We start from the raw sequence: 21920 nt of genomic DNA on the forward strand, positions 1-21920 counted from the left end.
ACATTGGGCCTCACCGAGGCGATGACTACTGACCGAGACCTTTGGAAATGTGCTGTGCGTGAGAAGACCCGGCAAGCCAAGTAAGATCGTTGCCAGTGCCCCTGGACTGGTTCTTGTGCGGGTGGCACATGAGATGCACCATTTTGAGCGTGGCCGTTGCCAGTACCGCCTGACTGGCTCCCGTTGGATTTTCGAGCGAGATCGTTGCCAGTGCCCCTGGACTGGCTTGTGCGGGTGGCACATAAAAGACACCATTTCGAGCGTGGCCGTTTTCGTGCGGGTGACACGTAAAAGCACCCACTACACTCTCTGAGTGGTTGGCGTTAGGAAGGGCATCCAGCTGTAGAAACTCTGCCAAATTAGACTGGAGCCTGGTGTTGCCATCCGGTTTCACCAGTCCTCAGTCAAATCGTCCAACCCATGCTAGCATGGAAAGCGGACGTTAAACGATGATGATGATGATGATGATATATATATATATATGAACATATGGGAAAGTGTCTTCTTTTATATCCTCAGGTCGACCAAAGCCTTGTGAGTGGATTCCATAGTCGAAAACTGACAGAAGCCTGTCGTATAAAAATATCTGTATGTGTGTGTTTTTGTGTCTGTGTTTGTCCCCCACTTATGCTTGACAACTGGTGTTGGTGTGTTTACACTCCTGTAGCTTAACCATTTGGCACGAGAGACCAATAGAATAAGTACTGGAGTTGCTTCATTTGACTAAAAACTCTTCAAGGCGGTGCCCCAGCATTGCCATAGTCTAATAGATAAAACAAGTAGAAGATAAAAGATAAATAGAGAGGGGGAGAGAGGAGAGGGAGAGAGGAGAGGAGAGGGAGAGAGAGAGGAGAGAGGGAGAGAAAGAGAAGTAGAGAGAGTGAGAGAGAAAGGGGAGTAAGATTTCGTTTCGTGCTGTTACAACATATTTGTGCATTTCACTCTTTAAGTATAAAAATAAAATACAACCTACTTGAGTGAGGCTAAAGTACCCGTAATACCCAATGTTTAAATGTAGGTACATTTCGAGAAATGCATGTGTGTGTTTGTTGATATGTATAGTTAACGGCAGTGGAGGCGCAATGGCCCAGTGGTTAGGGCAACGGACTCGCGGCTTCGATTCCCAGACCGAGCGTTGTGAGTGTTTATCGAACGAAAACACCTAAAAGCTCCACGAGGCTCCGGCAGGGGATTGTGGCGAACCCTACTGTACTCTTCCACCACGACTTTCTCTCACTCTTACTTCCTGTTTTCTGTTGTGCCTGTAATTCAAAGGGTGAGCCTTGTCACACTGTGTCACGCTGAATATTCCCGAGAATTACGTTAAGGGTACACGTGTTAGTGGAGTGCTCAGCCACTTGCAAGTTAATTTCACGAGCAAGCTGTTCTGTTGATCGGGTCAACTGGAACCCTCGACGTCGTAAGTGACGGAGTGCCAACATAGTTAACGGCAAAACTGGAAGGGAGATAAATCTCACATATAATAACACGAGTTACCTCCCATACGTAAAAGTTAGCTATGCGATCAAACTTCATAATACCCTGACGATTGAATTACATTACAATAAACTCTACCAAACTGGAATTTATGCATAACAATTGCGCATGCATTATATACCATCATTGACGTTCTAACATGTACTTTTCTATGATCGGATGGCTTAGACAAGGTCATTCAGGCAGAATTTTCCTCGGTGATTTGCAATTCCTGTTAGAAACCGTTGCCCGGTTCCAAGCTAAGTAATAAACACACCCAGTCGATCAAACATTAAACAGTCCAGACGTGTGATGCTTTGCTTTCAGTCACCGTGCACAAGTCAGGACAAGGAGAATAATAATTTTCAATCAAATATACGCCTATAAATACAACAGGCTTCTTACAGTTTTCATCCATTAAATGTAATTCACAAAGTACAGGTCAATCTGTGGCCATAACAGAGGACAACTAATGAACAGTGTCCATGCAATGGAAAGAAACCCCAAACTATGAAATTCTGAAATGAGCTTCTCAACAATGGAGGCCCAGGTTCAATCATAGTGTGAGGCACCTTAGGCAAGTGTCTTCTACTATAGCCCTGGACTGACCAAAGCCATGTGAGTGGATTTAGTAGGCATATACATATGTCCATTTTCCATGCAAACATAGCTTGAACGGATTCACAGGAGCTGGCAAATTAGATAACTGCACCAGACTTCACAGTCGGTTTTGGCATGCTTTTTATGGTTGGATGTCCTTCCTAACGCTCATCACTTTACAACGTGAACTGGATGCCTTTTATGTTGCACTAAGTAACTCGCAAAACAAAGATTCTTTGGAGCACTAATGGAGGTAACCTTGTGATGATGAGAGATCAGAATGTGACAGAAGGACAGAAAAGGGTGACTTGCTGTGTATATATATATGACAGCCCATCGCATGTGAGTGTATATGTGTGTTACTGTCCCTTTGCCTGGACATCACTTGATAGTTGTAATTGAGTGTCATTGTAATGCAAGCAATGTCCTTCATTTCCAGTAGCTTGTGAAAACATGTCTGATCACAGAGAAATATTAACTTGTTGGGTAACAGGTGGATAAAGGCTGGTGACAGAAAGGACATCCCACCATAGAAAATCCACCTGACCCATGTGGGCATAAAAAAGTGGATGTTAAACCAATGATAATATATATATTGGAGCACTCCATCGGTTACGACAAGGGTCCCAGCTGATAAGATCAATAGAACAGCTTGCGCGTGAAATTAACATGCAACTGGCTGAGCAATCGACAGACAGATGTACCCTTAACATAGTTCTCGGAGATTCACCAGGACACAGAGTGTGACAAGGCTGGCCCTTTGAAATACAGGTACAACTTATTTTTGCCAGCTGAGTGGACTGGAGCAACAGGGAATAAAGTGTCTTACTCAAGGATACAACGTGTTGCTGGGAATTGAACTCACGACCTTACGACCGTGAGCCAAATGCCCTAACCACTAAACCACGCACCTTCACACACACACATATATATATATATATATATACATATATATATATAGTCATGGCCAAAAATTTGGAACATTTAAAAAAAATTAAAATAACTATGCCCAAGTACAATTCAATTCAAATTTATACAACATACTTACCTCATAACTGATCAAATGGTTCAATTCTAATTTTCAAACCTATGTTCCAAACTTTTGGCCAAGTAATAATATATTGCAAATATAAGTTTGAGCATTTTATATAAAAAATTCTAATTCTCAGACCTATGTTCCAAAACCAAGACTGTGTGGAATTTTCAGGACATTTACAAAGAGAAAGTTAGTCTTACAGCTGTTTCTGGGATATCCCTTCATCAGAGACGATGTATGATGGTTAAATAGAGGGGAATATTAGAGTTCAATGAATAATTTACAAAAAAATAGAATACTTTGCATTTTATACAGTCATCAGAGTAACCTTCATAATTTTATTGAATTAGGTGCATATTTTGCCATAAAAGGAAAATGTTGCTATCGATCCATTTTATTCAAGGTAGGCACCTTCCTGATATATACGTATATCTGTGTCTTTGAGCTCGCGTTTGTCCCCCCCCCCCACACCTTCGCACCTCTTGACAACAAGTGGAGGGGGATTACGTCCCCGTCCGAATAGCTGCCAGGCTTAAGAAATAAATGTACTGAAGTCGGGTTATGGCACACATACGAATGCAATCTTTCGTGGAGGAGTCTAAGCCTGTGCTTATATTTGAGAGTCTGCGTGTGTGTTCATTATGTCCGCGCAAATATTATTTAAATATAAAAGCGTTAAACACCAGTAAAATCGATTCGTACAATTACTAAGGGAAATAACTGCATGATTTACAATGATAGAGTTATCTGCCCCTTATTACAGGATACATGAAATACTAGCATTTCGTTCGTCTTTACATTAGGATTTCAAATTCTACCAATGGCGACTTAGCCGTTCATGCTTTCCAAGTCAATAAAATGAGTACCACTTGAATACAGATAATGTAGCCTGAAACATCTCTAAAGAGACTGGATGGTCATCATTGGAATGCTTTGAGAAATATTTCATTACGACCTACTAGAAATAGCAGCCATATCTATCAAATTGCACTCCACCATTTAAGGCAAAAAGGACACGTTGCACAAACAAAACAAACGGGAGAGAACACTTTTTATGATAAGCTAGTTTGAACAGAGCTAAACAGCTAAACCAACAACACTTCTTTACTGCGATAAAAAAAAATTCTAAAATATAAAGAAAAGAGTTTGTAGTTACCTCGGCCGCCACCTCGTGGAGGAGTCAAAAATCTGGACAAGGGCAGTAACTTTGCAGGATCAATAAAAAGCTGAAATTACCAAAAAATATATTTGGATAAATTAATACAATTTATATCGTTTACTTTTATTTTATTATTTATTTATTCTCGGCTTGCGAAGACCTGTTGGGGCAAGCGAAAGCGAAATCGTGATGGCACCTGTACCAGTAGATCACTAACAGCACCGTCCGAGCGTGATCGTTGCCAGAGCACCAGCTGTCTGGCTTCCGTGCCGGTGGCACGTAAATAGCACCATTTGAGCGTGATCGTTACCAACGTCGCCTTCCTAGCACTTGTGCCAGTGGCACGTGAAAAGACATTCGAGCGAGTTCGTTGCCAGTGCTGCTGGACTGGTTCCTGTGCAGGTGGCACGTAAAATACACCATTTCGAGCGTGGCCGTTGCCAGTACCTCCTGACTAGCCTTTGTGCCGGTGGCACGTAAAAGCACCCACTACACTCTCGGATAGATAGATAGATAGATAGATAGATAATCAAAATAATATTTACCTTCTGATTCCCTTTAAAAGAATTTGCTTTCATATTTTCAGATAGCTTTACAGAAAAACACTATTGGTAGTTAAGGATAAAACAAGAGGTGAAATCAGAAAATATATTATAAATATATTATATTATAAAGTATTTGAGTAAACAAGATTCACAGTAGTCTGAATCAGGATATCAGGCAATGATGGTTCTTGTACGAAGCACCTGGCATGTATAAGATACATGCCTTCTGAGTAGATTCTGTGGACAGAAACTACATGGAAACCCATCATATGTATATGTAAGTGTAATGCATATATCCTCCCTAGCGCATGACAACCAGTATTGGTTTGTTTATGTCTCTGTAACTTAGCAGTTCATCAAAAGAGTCCAATAAGTACTAAATTTTTTTTTTTAATTTATAACAAGTACTAGGGTTGATTTATTCAAGTAAATTCTTCAAGGTGGTGCCCCAGCATGGCCACAGTCCAATGATTGAAAGTAGCAGAAGATAAAAGATAGATAATGGGATTCATGAGTATGCAGAGAGCTGAGTTCAAATCCCCACCCCATGAACCTGGAAAAGTAACTGGGGAAGCAACATCGATGCGGGAATGTTTGTGTGGTTAAGAATTTCACTTCACAACAAAATAGTTCCAGGTTCAATCCCCTTGCATAGCATCTTAGTATCTTGGGAGTGAAATTTGGTAGACAGATAAAGCAGACATTTCAAAACAGTAACAAATTAACAACAAAAGTAAAACACAAAAATAAAACAAGGATACAGAGTCTTTGATGGATCCAAATATTTCATCAATTTTGCCAATTTGTTGTTTGTTTTCTAAATAAATTGGAGCGTTAAAATATGGAATTTTTTCATTGGTATTTTTGCAGACTAAATCTTCTTGGCAAGGATAAAGAAATATTCCTATTTCTGCAAGTGAACAAAAGGAAAACATTACGTCACATAAATAATGAACAGGGGGGGGGGGGGGAACTGCTGATGAAAATAACTCAAGCTGTGTCACTGATAAGATAAGAGTCCTACACGCAATACAACTACAACGCAAGCTTTCAGGACACTGACAGTCCAAAACCTCGTAATCCACATTCATTTACGAACAGGAACTTTAATTTCCAACGGCTGCCAGACTAGCTTACTAGTACCTTGTACAGTTCAATATTAATTAATTATACAATCATCATCGCAATTTTAACGTCCACTTACACACGCTTGCATGAGTAAGACATTTATACTAATTTACAGGTAGTTGTATCTCATTTACTTATTTAAGTAAATTTAATATTTGTTTAATTTAGAGTATGCAGACAAAAACGAATACCACAGGTTCGGAAAAATCAGTAATCCAGAGAAGTTTTGGAATATTGATGTTATACTTGTACTATGTAAATTGAAAGATACCATGGTAAGAAGCTTGCTTCCCAACCACATGGTTCCAGGTTCAGTCCCACTGCATGGCACCTTGCGCAAGAATCTTCTACTATAGCCTCAGGCCAGCCAGAGCCTTCTGAGTGGATTTGGTAGACGGAAACTGAAAGAAGCCTGTCATATATATATATGTATATGTGTGCATGCATGGGTGTCTCTGTCCACCCCATCATCGATTGCCTAAATCAACAGAGCAATGCTGGAGAGAGTGGCGGCCAATTTCCAACAACGCCTTCAGAAATGCATCAATGAAAACAGATACATGATGGATGTTGTTTTCCACCCTTTGTTTTTGACAAATGCTAATTCAATACAAACACACTGATGTCAATAAAATTTGTTTGCAGCTAAAATTAATGATTTTGTGAATTTTTCAAAAACGTCCGTCCTCTCTGTCCCACCCCGCAGAAGACATTAGCCCAAGGTACCATAGAGTGGTTGGAAAGCAAGCTTCTCAACCGCCCTAATTGTATTAGGAGTGGCTGTGTGGTAAGTAGCTTGCTTACCAACCACATGGTACGGGTTCAGTCCCACTGCGTGGCACCTTGGGCAAGTGTCTTCTACTATAGCCTCGGGCCAACCAAAGTCTTGTGAGTGGATTTGGTAGACAGAAACTGAGAGAAGCCCGTCGTATATATGTATATATATATGTGTGTGTGTGTATGTTTGTGTCTGCGTTTGTACCCCCAACATTGCTTTACAACCGATGCTGGTGTGTTTACATCCCCGTAACTTAGCAGTTCAGCGAAAGACCGATAGAATAAGTACAAGGCTTACAAAGTATAAGTCCTGGGGTCGATTAGCTTGACTAAAAGGCGGTGCTCCAGCATGGCCACAGTCAAATGACTGAAACAAGTAAAAGAGTAAACATGGCAATTTCTTCATCCTCTCTCCTTTTCAATCCTCAGAAATCCTATTAATGGGGTCATCCCCTGCCCTACCCTTAGGAGTGATTACTACCATAGAAGATTACTGCCCTGGAAGCCATGATATCATACCAAATGGTACCCTAAACCAGCTATGCTACAAAAAAAAAAGAAGAAGCAATAAGTAACTTACCTGTTACTTCATCTGGAGGTCCAAAGCTCTGAAAATTTCTTCCACCTGCATGATATAATACAGAAATAGAAATTTAATATATACCTACATATACTATCATCATCATTTCAATATCCATTTTCCTCCAGACAAACATTAAAAAATAAAACACAAGGAAGGGCATCCAGCTGTAGAAACTCTGCCAAATCAAATTGGAGCCTGGCTCACCAGTCCTCAGTCAAATCGTCCAACCCATGCTAGCATGGAAAGCGGATGTTAAACGATGATGATGATGAATTGAGTAAACACTGAAGAATTGCTGTTGACAATAAAATTAACATGAAATTACCTCCACGCCCAAAACCACCTCGGCCACCTCGGCCACCACGAAAGTCACCACCGCCTCTGTTTCCAAATCCCATGCTACCAATAGTCTTGTTCTCTGCAAATAAACAAGGAAAAATATTATATCTACATATAAACAAACACACACACAAAAATACATACATCATCATTTCCATGATGGCATGGGTTGGATGGTTTATCAAAGTCTGAGATAGTTCTTATTCAAAGTTACTACAACTTAGATGGGTCACTCATGCATTTCATTTTTTGTATGTTTTCTACAGCTGGATGTTTTTCCTAATGCCATCCACTGTGTACTATATTTCATCATGGCACAAGCATTAAGAGAGGATGTCACACCCTCTCAACCATAAACTGTCTCTGCTTAACTCACTAGACTTTACATAGTGTAATGGGACCGTTTCATTGTGACACCAGCACTAACAAGGTCACATGCAATAGTTTCATCATCATCGTTTAACGTCCGCTTTCCATGCTAGCATGAGTTGGACAGTTTGACTGAGGACTGGTGAGCCAGAGGCTGCACCAGGCTCAAGCTAATCTGGCAAAGTTTCTACAGCTGGATGCCCTTCCTAACGCCAACCACTTCGAGAGTATAGTGGGTGCTTTTACGTGACATCGGCACGAGGGCCAGTCAGGCGGTTCTGGCAACGACCATGCCCAAAAGGTGTTTTTTACATGCTATCTGCACGGGAGCCAGTCCAGCGGCACTGGCAACGACCACGCTCGAATGTTGTTTTTCACATGTCACCAGCACATGTGCTGGTACGGCAACGATCACGCTAGAATGGTGCTTTCCATGTGCCACCAGCACGGGAGCCAAGCAAGGTGATGAGAAGTTGAAGCATGATGGAATGAACAGATTTATTGTTGTGTGAGTGTGTATGTGTTTTTATAAATATCTATGTGACACATCGATATGCGTATTCTTTACCTCCGCCGGATTACATTACCAATAGCACTTAGGGTATCTATGCTTTCCCTAAATGTTTTAGGTGCCTATCTAGTCACTAGACAACATCCTCAAACTTTGGTACAGCGGCAGATCAGGATGTGACAGCTGGATAGGGAGCGAGCTGCACCAGCTTCTCTGTGGTGCTCATTGTGAACTGAGTAAAGTGGAGCAATATGAGATATTGTTCCTTGCTCGGGGACATTACGCGTTACAGGATCCAGAAATTAAACCGACAACATTATGATCGTGATCCAAACACTTTCAGATATATATACATACATAGAAAACACGTATATACACGCACGCCTCTACCTATTTATCCACCATTATCATATAAATATTGGGCGATCTTACGGTACGAGTCCTAAATATCGGCCTTTTCCGTAAAGTGTCTTCGGCGATCTTTACCAAAGATCGTCCTTTTCCGTAACACCCGCACGATCTTCACTACGGGGTTAGTGTTAGGGACGGAATTCCATAACCCTATACAAAAATTGGCATAACTACAGGGTTTTACCCCCCCAGATTTGGGGAGGTCATAACTTTCAGAAAAATGAATATTTTTTTAATGAAATTTTCTATGCATATAGTATTTACTATGTAGAATCCGAATATACAAAAATTATACAAATATATTTGGTACTACTAAAGCAGCGCGGACCCGAACGCGCAGTCGCGCTAGCTAGTCGTGAGTGGTCGATCCTAACCCTAACCACGTATTCATTTGCACACGCGGGTTAGGGATAGGGTTGGGGTTAGGGATAGGGTTAGGGTTAGGGACAGGGTTAGGGTTAGGGATAGGGTTAGGATCGACCACTCAAGACTAGCTAGCGCGGACGCGCGACTGCACGTTCGGGTCCGAGCTGCTTTAGTAGTACCAATATATTTTACATACCTGTCGTATACGTCGGTTTTGTTTTTTTCACTTTAAAGGTGGATTAATCCCAACAAAATAACATAACCACCTTTAAAGTGAAAAAAACGAAACCGACGTATACGACAGGTGTATAAAATATATTTGTGTACTTTTTTTGTTTATTCTTAATCTTCGTGTTTTTGCAAGATTGAAAAAAAAGTTTCGGAAAGCTAACATTTTAAAATTCTTCGGGAAGCGACACTGTGATAGTTTCTATATTTAACCGTGCGTGTATATTCCTATTTTTGCTCCTGTTCTCTTCTACTTCTCTACTAGAAACGTTTACTTTGGAATTTACTTCTATTGAGAAAAAAAAATCGTGTGCATGTTTTTAACGAAAGTTTTCTTATGACGGCTTCTCTTCACTGTCTAGAAATCTACGGATGCACATACGCACATAATAGAGAAAAATGAAACAAATATGGACGACTTGCTCCGAAACACCACCGAGTGGGGAACGCTTCTCAAAAATAACCTGCAGTTGTTTCCTTCAAAATTCCTACATGCTCAAAATGTACATACATCAAGGTATATTTGTAGAAAATTTCACGAAAAAATATTAATTTTCCTGGAAGTTAAGAATTTAAGTGGACTCTGTTGGAATTTCCGAAAATTGTCCCCCACCCCCATTCCAAAACACTTTCATCGGATTCTACATAGTAAATACTATATGCATAGAAAATTTCATTAAAAAATATTCATTTTTCTGAAAGTTATGACCTCCCAAAGTCTGGGGGGTAAAACCCTGTAGTTATGCCACAAAGGTGTGTTTGTATGTACACACATAGAAATGTCAAGTTCAATGACATTAAACTATAACAAATGATGAGTTTAAATGCTTTCGATATACTAGTTAATACTGTAAACCAAAAATAATAACCAATTAAGACTTACCAATACAGGTAAACTTTTATGTCGAATTCAAAACACGTGTGACAAGCGGAAGTATTAACGAAGCATGCGCAGTAAAGATTTGTGCCTGATTGCATATTTAGTTTATACTTGAAATTTTTATTATTTGAGGAACAAAAAAAATTAATCCTGAAAAATATGCTAAAATTAAAATAAGATTTTTAAGGGATAATTCCACTTGTTTTACCGAAGCAAATTATATTTGATGTTTTTTTTTATGACAATCGTGATCACATAGACCAAGATGGCTTCTGATGATACTTTCTCTAATTGATGTGTGAAAGTACTTGCTCAAAACTACATTATGCCTAGCAGGTAGGACGATTTTATCCGTTTCTTTAACAAGTATATACCTAATCTATTTAATAATAAATAATATTAAGGCTGTACTTTGTATCGATGCTTAAATATATTGCTTGACACCCAACAAACAGAAACCAAAATCATAAATGATTGAGTTTACAGCACGTTTCTCATCTTCAATTAAGTAAACAAATTAGATTCGTTTCAGCAGTATTTCTTCTATCTCGTGATCTTTCTTCTGTTTCTTCTCTCTCTTTCCTTCTAACAACACATCTTGATTTATTAAGCAATCCACAATAGAATTAAAACACTACTAATAATTGAATCGAGTTTTGTTTACTCGATATCAGGTTGGTTATATTATTGTCTGCTTAATTAATAAGTTAATTGTCGAAAGACACTATCCCATAATTTTGTTTTTAGTATCGCTAGTGAATAGATATACCGGTGGAAGATTTTTGTAGCCGTTAAAATCAACATCTGATTGATTTCCACTTAAATTTCGAACTCAAAATATTCATAACAATAACAATGATTATATGCCAATTTATTTCTCCCTATATATGTATATCCCCCAATGTTATCATTGCTGTAAATCCGATTTTTTGTCTACATGTATCTTTATATGTATATATATATATATATATATAATACTCTCTGTTCATATACATATTTAAGATGCATGTATGTATGCAATAACTTGTTTACTTGATCTAGTCTTTACGAAGCAATGTGAGTTGACACAGAGGTATATGCTATGAAATCATTAATGTCTAATGCTATGCACGCATGAATGTATTTTATTTTTCAAACAAAACAGACAGTCAGTCAGGAAGAAAACGTGCCTACCCAACTGTTTCAGACAACTCTATCACAAGGTTAATAACTATTGTGGCTCTTTCATGAGTTCTAAATGTTTGAGTCATAAACAAAACGTGAACAACTGAAGAGAAATTGAAAATAAACTTAGTTGTCATCCTCTCTCTCTCACACACACACATTAGGATTCACTCAGACTTTTTGTTTTCTTCTTAACATTACTTATTTCTTAAATCTGAAAGGACTGTCACGGTTTGAGAAAATTGTTGACGTGTGACGTTGATGCCCTTACTAAATTGATTCTTTGCATCTTGATAAAAACGTCAACTTAGCGAAATTCAGAATATAGCTAGCTATAGATTTGACCGGGAATAGAACCTAATCTATCTACATAGCATACAGTGAATTTGAGTAGACAGTAAAATTTAGAAGCCCATTGGAGTGTTTGTAACTGTAATTTAAATGCCCTGCCATGTCACGTAGTGTTGAGTTGTGAAAACGACAGTTTAGTTACTAAAGGCGAAACATCGCCCAGGGATTCTACTCGAGAATTTAGCACAAGTGTAAATTAATTATTTAATATGACCTATTTAACAAATGTGGCAGTGTGATAAAATGTTTCCCAACCACATGGTTTGGGGCTCAGTCCCACTACATGGCACCTTGGACAAGTGTCTTCTGCTATAGCCCTGGGTCAACCAAAATCTTGTGAAAGGATTTGGTAGATGGAAACTGAAAGAAGCCTATCATGTATGTGTGTGTTACTGTCTCCTTGCTCTGGCATCACATGATAGTTTGAGGCAAGGTAGGTGTCACTATCATGCAAATAGTGTCCTTCATTTACAATCTTCTAAGACGTGTTTGGCCATGGGAAAGTATTACGTTACTTGGAAACAGGTAGGGCATCTGGCTGTAGAAATGTGCCTCAAAAAATTCCATCCCACCCATATGAGCATAGAAAAGTGGACATTAAATGATAATGATGGTGATGATGAATCTGTTTAATGAATACAACAAACTAAAATCAAGTGACTATGATGGATAGTCCCATCTTACAGAATTTATTATATTACAGGAAAGAATAGTAACCAGCAAAACCATTAGAACAGGCAGCAAACTAAAGTACCTTACAGCATTTAGGGGTGTTTTTTTTTCTCTTCAAGTCCTACAAAGGTCAAGTTTCTCTTCTCTCCTTCATGGATCAATAATAATAAATAACAGACTGGGGTTGATGCATTTGAATAGACCCTCTGTCAGAATCTGAGAGCTTGTGTGTGATTTAGACAGCATCATAGTTTTGTGTGCATGCACATACGTATACTTCCTTTTTTTTTTTCTCTTCTCCTCTCTCTCTCACCTTTTCTGTAAAGTTATAATTACTGACAAAAGAAATAATAATATATGATGATGTTAATTATAAATAAGAATCCATCTTTTATTTCTTGAATTATATTATCTGATACCTCAGTATTCTGTATTTAAATATTTATTTCTTTATTTTCAGAAGAGAACTGCAAGTATTTGTTTTGTTTCTTTTTGCTCCCAATCTCTGCTTTCTTAAACCACAAAAATGGTTTTTATCGGGTTTTTATAACAGTTTCTTTTTTTTTTTTTAAGTCATTAACTGCCAAAGGGAGTTTGATTCTTATATTGTTTTATGCTCTTGCTTTATTTCATCTTATCTTTTTCTTTGCTTCAGAATCACATAATTTCTCTCTGTCTGTCTGTCTGTCTGTCTCTCTCTCTCTCTCTCTCTCTCTCTCACACACACACAAAATGAAATGGTCAGAAAAATTATAATATTATTGAAGTAAACTTGAACTTGTAACATTCATGCTTTTCCAAAGTAATAAACTGTGTAAGTAAAATGAAGCAGTTCTAAAGAAGTCATGAACTTAGTTCGTTCAACCTTAAACCATACTACCATACTTATTTACAGTCTACTTTGGTCTTCAGAACAGCTTCTGCACCATCTAATCTGTGAATTCCAACATCTCTGATTTCTGTGCCAGTGGCACGTAAATAGCACCATTTGAGCGTGATCGTTACCAGCGTTGCCTTCCTAGCACTTGTGCCGATGGCACGTGAAAAGACATTCGAGCGAGATCATTGCCAGTGCCACTGGACTGACTCCTGTGCAGGTGGCACGTGAAATACACCATTTTGAGCATGGCCGTTGCGAGTTCCACCTGACTGGCCTTCATGCTGGTAGCATGTAAAAGCACCCACTACACTCTCGGAGTGGTTGGCGTTAGGAAGGGCATCCAGCTGTAGAAACTCTGCCAAATCAGATTGGAGCCTGGTGTAGCCATCTGGTTTCACCAGTCCTCAGTCAAATCATCCAACCTATGCTAGCATGGAAAGCGGATGTTAAACGATGATGATGATGATGGGTCTAACTTTTTTCTTCCTATGTTTTTCTCAATATATCAACTTACTACACTTCTTCATATACTCTTTTACTTGTTTCAGTCATTTGACTGTGGCCATGCTGGAGCACTGCCTTTAGTTGAGCAAATCGACCCCAGGACTTATTCTTTGTAAGCCTAGTACTTATTCCATCGGTCTCTTTTGCCGAACCGCTAAGTTATGGGGACGTAAACACCAGCATCAGTTGTCAAGCAATGGTGTGGGGGACAAACACAGGCTCACACACACATATATATATATGACGAGCTTCTTTCAGTTTCCATCTACCAAATTCACTCACAAGGCTTTGGTCGGCCCGAGGCTATAGTAGAAAACACTTGCCCAAGGTGCCACGCAGTGGGACTGAACCCAGAACCATGTGGTTGGTGAGCAAGCTACTTACCACACAGCCACTCCTGTGCCTGTATAGTTTACATTATCTACATGCATTTCATGTTCACACTAGCACTGATCTCTCTTAAATATTTCTGCCAATGCTTTTGATGCCCAGTTGCTTTCTGAACTAATTTGCACTCAGTTTTTCTCTTGTTAAGTTAAATGCACATCCTACTCGAAAATATATTTAGCCTGTTCTTATTGTACTTTTTCAAGTGCTACTAATCTCTTTGCACTCATTACCAATATTTCACTGCCATGCAGCATCACATTTCTTAAGCACTTGGTCTAGATTTTGTGAAACGGGACAAAAAACATCTTTTATTATTCACAATACAATACTAGCTCTACTTCCAACTATAGTTTTGCCCCACTTCAATCCAACAAAGGTGTTTCTATGTGATCATTCAACCAGCTGAAAATAGCAGTCAAATTCCCTCATCAGGAAAGGACATTAGATAATGTGATACTATATTTTACTAAATTCTTCTCTAAAATAGGAACCCCTTGTGTGGCCAGTGTTATATCTGGTCTTCTCACAGCATATCCAATTTTTATTTATTAAATGCCATCAGCTGGGTAGGTGTGTAGTCCTGTAAGTACCCTGATATTGCAGGTACTTATTTTAATGGTCCCTGAAGTATAAATGCAAAGTTGGCCCTAAAAAGTATTTGAACTGAGAACAGTGAAGTATTAGAGCTTGAGAATAAAAGTCAAGTGCTGCAAACGTTAACATTTTGAACAGTCTTATTAATATTATTATATATTGTGCTGGAAGAATCGTTAGGGCTTTGGAAGTATATATGTGTAATACTGGGATACTCTGTATGATAATGACTTAAATTAAATCTATTTAAACACCTTTCTTGTTATGCAGAAAAGGCAGCATACATTGTATGGTTTCTATAATTTTTAACAATAGGTTGTATTTGCTACACATAATTTCTTTTCTTATATTTTATTTCTCTTTCATAATCATTCTTTTTTTTTTTTCTATGTAAAGATCCTACAGACGCCGATCTCGCAGTCGGTCTCACGAGCGAAGACACCGCAGTCGTTCCCGGAGCCCTGACAGGTCTCGCCGTTCTCGAAGGTCAAGATCTCGTGAGAGAAAACGTTCGCACAGTCGTGACAGAGACCGAAGGAGCCGATCTCGAGATAGATATGCTCGTCGCTCTAGGCCTTCGTCAAGAGAAAGAAGGTAAGTTTATTCAAATGATCTTAAATAGATGCTACCAGTTGCCTTTGGAATTTTACTTTTCAGCAAAATTCTGGGAAGTGAGTAAGTCGATTACATTGACCTCAGTATTCAGCTGGTACTTATTTTACCAACTCTGAGAGGTTGAAAGGCAAAGTCGACCTCAGCAGAATTCAAATGCAGAATATAAAGATGGTCAAAATTCCTGTATGCATTTTGCCCAGCATGCTAATAGTTTTGCCAACTCGTTGCCTTAACAAAACTAAATATTGAAGTGTATTTCAACCAACACGCTATTGTCCCAGACACTGCCTGACTGGCCCTTCATGCCGGTGGCACGTAAAAGCACCCACTACACTCTTGGAGTGGTTGGCATTAGGAAGGGCATCCAGCTGTAGAAACTCTGCCAGATCAGATTGGAGCCTGGTGTAGCCACCTGGTTCACCAGTCCTTAGTCAAATCGTCCAACCCATGCTAGCATGGAAAGCAGACATTAAACGATGATGATGATGATGATCTCAATCCCTTAGTTATCTCCACTATTCTTGACACCTTTTTTGTATTTTATTTGTCAGCCATGCAGATTGAGACAAGCTAAGTTACATGCCTTCTCCATTGATACAACACAGTGGAGTTGTAAAGTTTTTAACATGTCTATTCAATAAGTAGCTTAACACTTTAAACCTCACAACCATTCTTTTCTAAGGGATGAGAGATGGCTGAAGTATTTTAGTCATTGTTTTATTTGTTACATCCTTGCTTTCAGGAGAGAGAAGCATTCTCCCAGAAAGAGGTCGTCATCAAGAAATCGAAGCCGTTCTCGCTCCAAGTCTCTCCCTAAAGCAGCTCCTAGTCGTTCCCCAAGTGTTGAGAAGATTAGTCCAAAGGAAACAGAAGTGAAAGTAAAAGAAGAACCTGTGGACAAGGTAAAAGTTTTAATCCATTTCTTTTTTTTTTTTTTTTTCATTCCCACATCTTTTTTTTTTTCTTTCCCACACCTTTGTTTTTTTTGGGTTTTTTTTTCACTTGAAACCATACCGTGGGGTTATCCAACCTCTTTTCACTATACACTATTCTAGAAACTATCAAATGGATTGTACCTGCAATTCCAAGGGTCAGCTTTGTCTCAGATAATGTAACACAGAATCTGCCTGAACATTATGTTAAGGCTACAAGTGTCTAGGAAATACTCAACCTGTTACACTATAACTCCATTATGTAGGTAGTCCTACTTGATCAAACAGAACACTCATCAGAGCAATCAATGTGATATCCATCATCGTTTTGCACCATGTAAGACACTGCATCATAGAAGATTCACCCCAATTCTGGAAAGACAATATATTTTTCTCCCAGAAACCAACACAGTCAAAGTTACTACTTTGTACATTACGTTTTTGCATTAAATGGCTGGTAGATCCAATACATAGCTTGTGTTAGCGCTTAAGCATTTAAACTAACTGTACCCAGCCCAGATATTCTCCATTTTATGTTTGAACTGGCCAAATCCAGCCTCTCATACTTACCCTTTGATATTATTCAAGCCAAGTGAAATCGCAGTCATAGCAGATACTGGTGTCACACAAATGGCACCCATGTCTGTGCTATGTAAAAGCACCCATTACACTCTTAGAGTGGTTGGCATCCAGCTGTAGAAACCATGCCAAGTCAGACTAGATTCTGGTTCAGCCTTCGAACTTACCAGCCCTGGTCAAACCATCTAACCCATGCCAGCATGGACAACGGACCTTAAATGATGATGATGATGATAAACAGTCATATCATCAAGGTCTCAAAGCTATGAGATAATGCACAAGTTATTCAAAACAACATCATCATCGTTTAACGTCCGCTTTCCATGCTAGCATGGGTTGGACGATTTGACTGAGGACTGGTGAACCAGATGGCTACACCAGGCTCCAATCTGATTTGGCAGAGTTTCTACAGCTGGATGCCCTTCCTAACGCCAACCACTCCAAGAGTGTAGTGGTTGCTTTTACGTGCCACCGGCACGAGGGCCAGTCCAGCAGTACTGGCAACGGCCACGCTCAAAATGGTAACATGAATAAATAAGCATTACATTTGACAAAGTAATCTGAATGCTAAAACGTAAATGATATCGCTTGGTGTTTGAGTACTTTAGTGTGAGTGATAAACCTCATACACAGCCTTATTTAAACACCATCATGTGGTCTTTGGTTGCTGTCTGTGAAGTTTATATGGTTGCATACATTCAGACTTGAATCTGTGTTCCTTCACTGTTGATGTTTTTCTTGCATATGTTCTTAAGGTTGAGCATTACCTGCATCAGTCTCACCAGTCTTGGAGAGTTTGCGGAGATTATGAGCACTGCTTCTCCCTCTCATCTGACTTACTTATTACAAAAAAAAATAATAAAGTAGTCTTTTATTCGGTCCTACTTATTATTTTCAATAAAGATTTCTTTAACAATAAAAAAAAAAAAATGTATCAGACAGTTCTACAATCTTACATAAAAACTTGTCTTTCCACCACCACAAAACCATCATCACCACTCAGCCTATTTATACTAATTTCCTGCACAATTCAATTAATACTTTCCATCATTAACATATTGGGATATATATATATATATATATATATCTGTAAAAATATGTGACACTTATTCGGTAGCCATGACAAAACTCTGAGTTTCGGATGACGGGGCGGGAACCCATGACGCCATCTCTTCAGTTATCCGGCCATTTTTCAAATAAGTGTCACATATTTTTACAAATTCCTCTATTTACATAATATCGAGGTCTCTTTCTTTCTTTTGTTGTCCTTTCTATCAATATATATATATATATCTGTTTATCCATCACTTTTGTTTTGAGAAACACATTTTTGAAGATGTGTTTAAAGAATAAAGTAGTGCCTCTTATAAGGTGTAAAATACTGTATGAATTTACAGTGTCTTCAGATTTTAGGTAATTCTTTGGCTCTTGTTAAGCTAGATATGAAAAATAGATTTCAGATCTTTGGGAAATATTACTTGTGGTAGAATGAAAATCTTATCCAAGGGAATGTTAGCCTCTCATCTACTTAACACTATTGAATCTAGAATGAAGCAATGGATTTATGGGCTGTTGTCACTTATACAATTATGGCATGTCCATTGATAAAATGGTATACAGTGATAATATGCTAAATTCATAAGCTCTCAATGAAATGATATGGTATAATAAATGATATTTAATATACAATTATGATGTACTTAATCATAAAATGATATATAAATATTGTATACCAATCATAATAGATATACAGCTATGGGGTTTGTGGGGTACTCATTTATAAATATTTCTATTACAGGGAGGAAAAGTTGATCCCATAGTCTATGGAAACCCTTCGGGGTTGGGAGGACCGGAGGGTCAGGTGAGTGTAGTAGAATAGATCTCTTATTAAGTGATGGTGTCTTTTGTTATAAAATGATGTGTCGGTATGAATTCAGTCGTGGTTGGTGAGAAATGTGTACCCAATGATAATAACAGCACACTCTCCTTCACTGACGCTGAGAAAAAAAAAGGGAGGCATAGAAATGCGATTATAAGAGGTTGCTGACTGAGGGGAAGGGAATACTTGTGGAAGAAGAGGACTGTCCCAAGTAGACCCGATAGAGGGACTATTATCATCAGCATTACCATCATTATCATCGTCATCATCATTTTTGTATCCACTTTTACTTGCTAGAATGGGTTGGAAAGGCTTTTTGAGGCAGTGTTGTAGAGCCACATACTCTTCTAATTATCAACCCCTTTAATTTCCTTTTATGTTACACTAGAATATGCTGTGCCTATTTTATAAAGTGGGTGGACCAGCTATTGAAATTGACAGCTATATGGTCAAAATGGCCATTAAAAATTTGAAGATGCGGAAAGTAGCTAATACTTCAGAGAATCAACTAAGACGCTAAATATATTTGACAAAGTAAAATAGTCACTAGTTACTCACATAATCAGTCGAGTAGTGCAGGAAGGAATCCTACCCAGTGACTGACATAGCTGTATCATTATCAACTGCTACAAGGGCAAAAGAGATACTCCAGAAAGAAACAATTACAGAGGCTTCAAACTGAGGGACCAAGTTATGAAACTATCAGGGTTTAGTACAGCTAATTAGGATGAGAAGTAGTTTGGATTTTAGTCAAGAAATCAGGATAAGTAGCACTGTTGCTCTCTTCCTTGAGAGATGACTAGAGGAGAAATTCGAAGCAGAGAACAAACCACTACATTTGGCATTCATTGATGTGGAAAAGGCTTTTGACAGGACACTACACTCTATAGTTTGTTGGTCAATAAAGAAAATAAGGTGTTGATGAACATCTAGTGAGAGCCATGCAAATCATGTACAAAAATGTTGTCAGCAAGGTAAAACATAGCAGCAAAATTTTGTGAAGAATTTAACTTACAGGCGCAGGAGTGGCTGTGTGGTAAGTAGCTTGCTTACTTCCGGTTTGCTCACTGCGCATGATTGGCTACTTGCTGTGAACGAAGATAGACATGAGTTTCGGCTCTATCTATAGAAGAAAAAATTGAAGAATTCGCCGGGGTAAGTCATTTTTGTTGCTCAGCTGGGCAGCAATTTATTGCTTCTATTTATTTCTTAGTAAACTGTTGTCCAGCGGTGTGGCATCTTCGCTTTCCTTGGCGAGTTTTTTGTGTGTTCGTTGTACGAACAAATTTTGTATTCGCTGTTTGTGGGAGGCGAGTTCGCTTGCCCATAGTAGCGAAAATTTTTGTTTTGACTTTGAGCCAAAAAAAAAAAAAAAGCAGCTTTGAGTGAAGAAAACTTTTTGTGAATTTTGACGTACAACTACAGGTAAGACTTTTGTGTTTTTTGGGATTTAGTGGGGGTTTGTTGCTCGTGTTTATTTATATTTATGTTGAGCAGAGAGTCTCCACTGAATTCCACGCATTTGTCTACCTGTGGATGTGCTTAATGTCTCACTTAGCGGTGAGAAGAGTGTTTTGGAGGTAATACGCCTCCAAAAATTGTGAACTTAGTTTCTAAAGGTTTGTTGGTTTCAAGCCGTGAATTGAGAACTACAAATGAATATTGTGAACTTTGTTTAAAACAGAGAAGGAATTTATTGTTTTCAGACCAAGTTTTGAAAGCTAATAGATTTAAAGAAAAGTCTTCCTCTTGCTTTGAACTACACCACGTGGAACTACGCAAAGGATTTCATTTTTACCAGCAAAGTGACGACTGCAGCGGAGCCGGGATCAAATCGGGCCGGAGTACCGTTGTGGCCTGAAAATTTGTTATTCTGTCTGGAACTTTATATTTTATTTATTCTTTCTGAACTGTTGTATTTCCTTTCACCTTCTTTTATGAACTTTTTTAGTACGAACTGTTTATTTTATTTCTTCCGCTTTTTTGAACTGTTTTCTCTTTTTGCCTGTTTTTAAAATTTTTCGTTGTTTAATTTTTATGTGGACATTTTTACCATGGCAGAGAACATAAAGAAAAATAAGGCCACTGCTGTGGAGTGGGAGATTATCCCACCCAAGAAGTGGTTAAATGATTTCAGGGAAAGAACGGTGGTGTTGCAGACCTACGCTAGGTTACTCGACACCATTACTGTCTTTCCCAAAGTGGAAATTGAAAAAGAGTTAGCAGAATATCTGCCAACTATCAAGTTTATGGCAAGGGGTGTCAAATACGCGACGGTTTGGTTGCTATTTGACACCCTGAGGTGGCTCGCAAGTTTGCGAGCCAGCCCTTAGAAGGGGAAAAAATTCTGTTTCTTCCCACATACTGTGGGAAGAAATTAACTAGGGCTTGGATTTGTGGTCTGCCACCCGGTATAGAACCTGATTGGATAGAGGATACTATCCGATGGGGGCTGGGCGGCAGTGGAGCCAAGCTCTTAAATGTGAAAATGTTACCTACAGCTGATTGGGTTGGGGCAAAAGCGGTTTTGACCCTGTGGACCCAATCAGCCAGGGATCTGGTATTTCCGGATTTTTTGAGGATGGACGGCCAGAAATGTCCGGTAATTCTTGAGCGACGTAAACCCAAGTGCCACCGGTGTCTGAAGCCCGGTCATATCAAGAAAGACTGTCCCCAGGACCAGAGTAAGGTTCTGGAACAGTTAACAAATGTTGTTACCTCCGGTCCTCCAGTGGAGGGAGAGACGGAGGAAGTCGAGGAGGTGGAAACCTCCTCGAAAAAAAGGAAGAAGGTGGGCAACAATGGTTGCCCACCGAAAATCGTGGGGGAGGAGGAGGACCTTCCAGCAAAGGCGGAAGTACGCCCTACTCCAATGGCCCCAAAGAAAAAGAAAAAAAGAACGAGGCACAGCCGGTGCTCGATAGTGCACCGCCGGCGTGTCCCGACACTCCG

The 21920-nt window shown here is 39.1% G+C and overlaps 2 protein-coding genes across 3 annotated transcripts in view; one reads left to right on the top strand and one right to left on the bottom strand.

Annotated features, from left to right (window-relative positions):
• The window catches only part of LOC106869349 (uncharacterized), a 14638-nt gene extending 4137 nt beyond the window's left edge, over positions 1–10501 (bottom strand). The window contains exons 1-6 of the mRNA XM_089354210.1: positions 10412–10501; positions 7630–7722; positions 7302–7346; positions 5578–5726; positions 4817–4876; positions 4269–4338 (exon numbers count right to left, since the gene is read on the bottom strand). Coding sequence (XP_089210336.1) covers positions 4269–4338; positions 4817–4876; positions 5578–5726; positions 7302–7346; positions 7630–7702 — 397 coding nt within the window. The 5' untranslated portion in view covers positions 7703–7722; positions 10412–10501. The remainder of the gene's footprint in view (positions 1–4268; positions 4339–4816; positions 4877–5577; positions 5727–7301; positions 7347–7629; positions 7723–10411) is intronic.
• Positions 10502–10661: 160 nt separating this feature from the next.
• The window catches only part of LOC106869362 (putative ATP-dependent RNA helicase DDX46), a 32734-nt gene continuing 21475 nt past the window's right edge, over positions 10662–21920 (top strand). The window contains exons 1-4 of one of the 2 annotated variants that reach the window (XM_014915084.3): positions 10662–10744; positions 15360–15557; positions 16321–16480; positions 18888–18950. In XM_014915084.3, the coding sequence (XP_014770570.1) occupies positions 10734–10744; positions 15360–15557; positions 16321–16480; positions 18888–18950 (432 nt within the window). In that variant the 5' untranslated portion in view covers positions 10662–10733. The remainder of the gene's footprint in view (positions 10745–15359; positions 15558–16320; positions 16481–18887; positions 18951–21920) is intronic. The other variant, XM_052968676.2, reaches the window with a different exon arrangement.

Source organism: Octopus bimaculoides, chromosome 6 (genome assembly GCF_046866305.1).
Source record: "Octopus bimaculoides isolate indiv1 chromosome 6, ASM4686630v1, whole genome shotgun sequence".
In the NCBI taxonomy this organism is placed as follows: domain Eukaryota; kingdom Metazoa; phylum Mollusca; class Cephalopoda; order Octopoda; family Octopodidae; genus Octopus; species Octopus bimaculoides.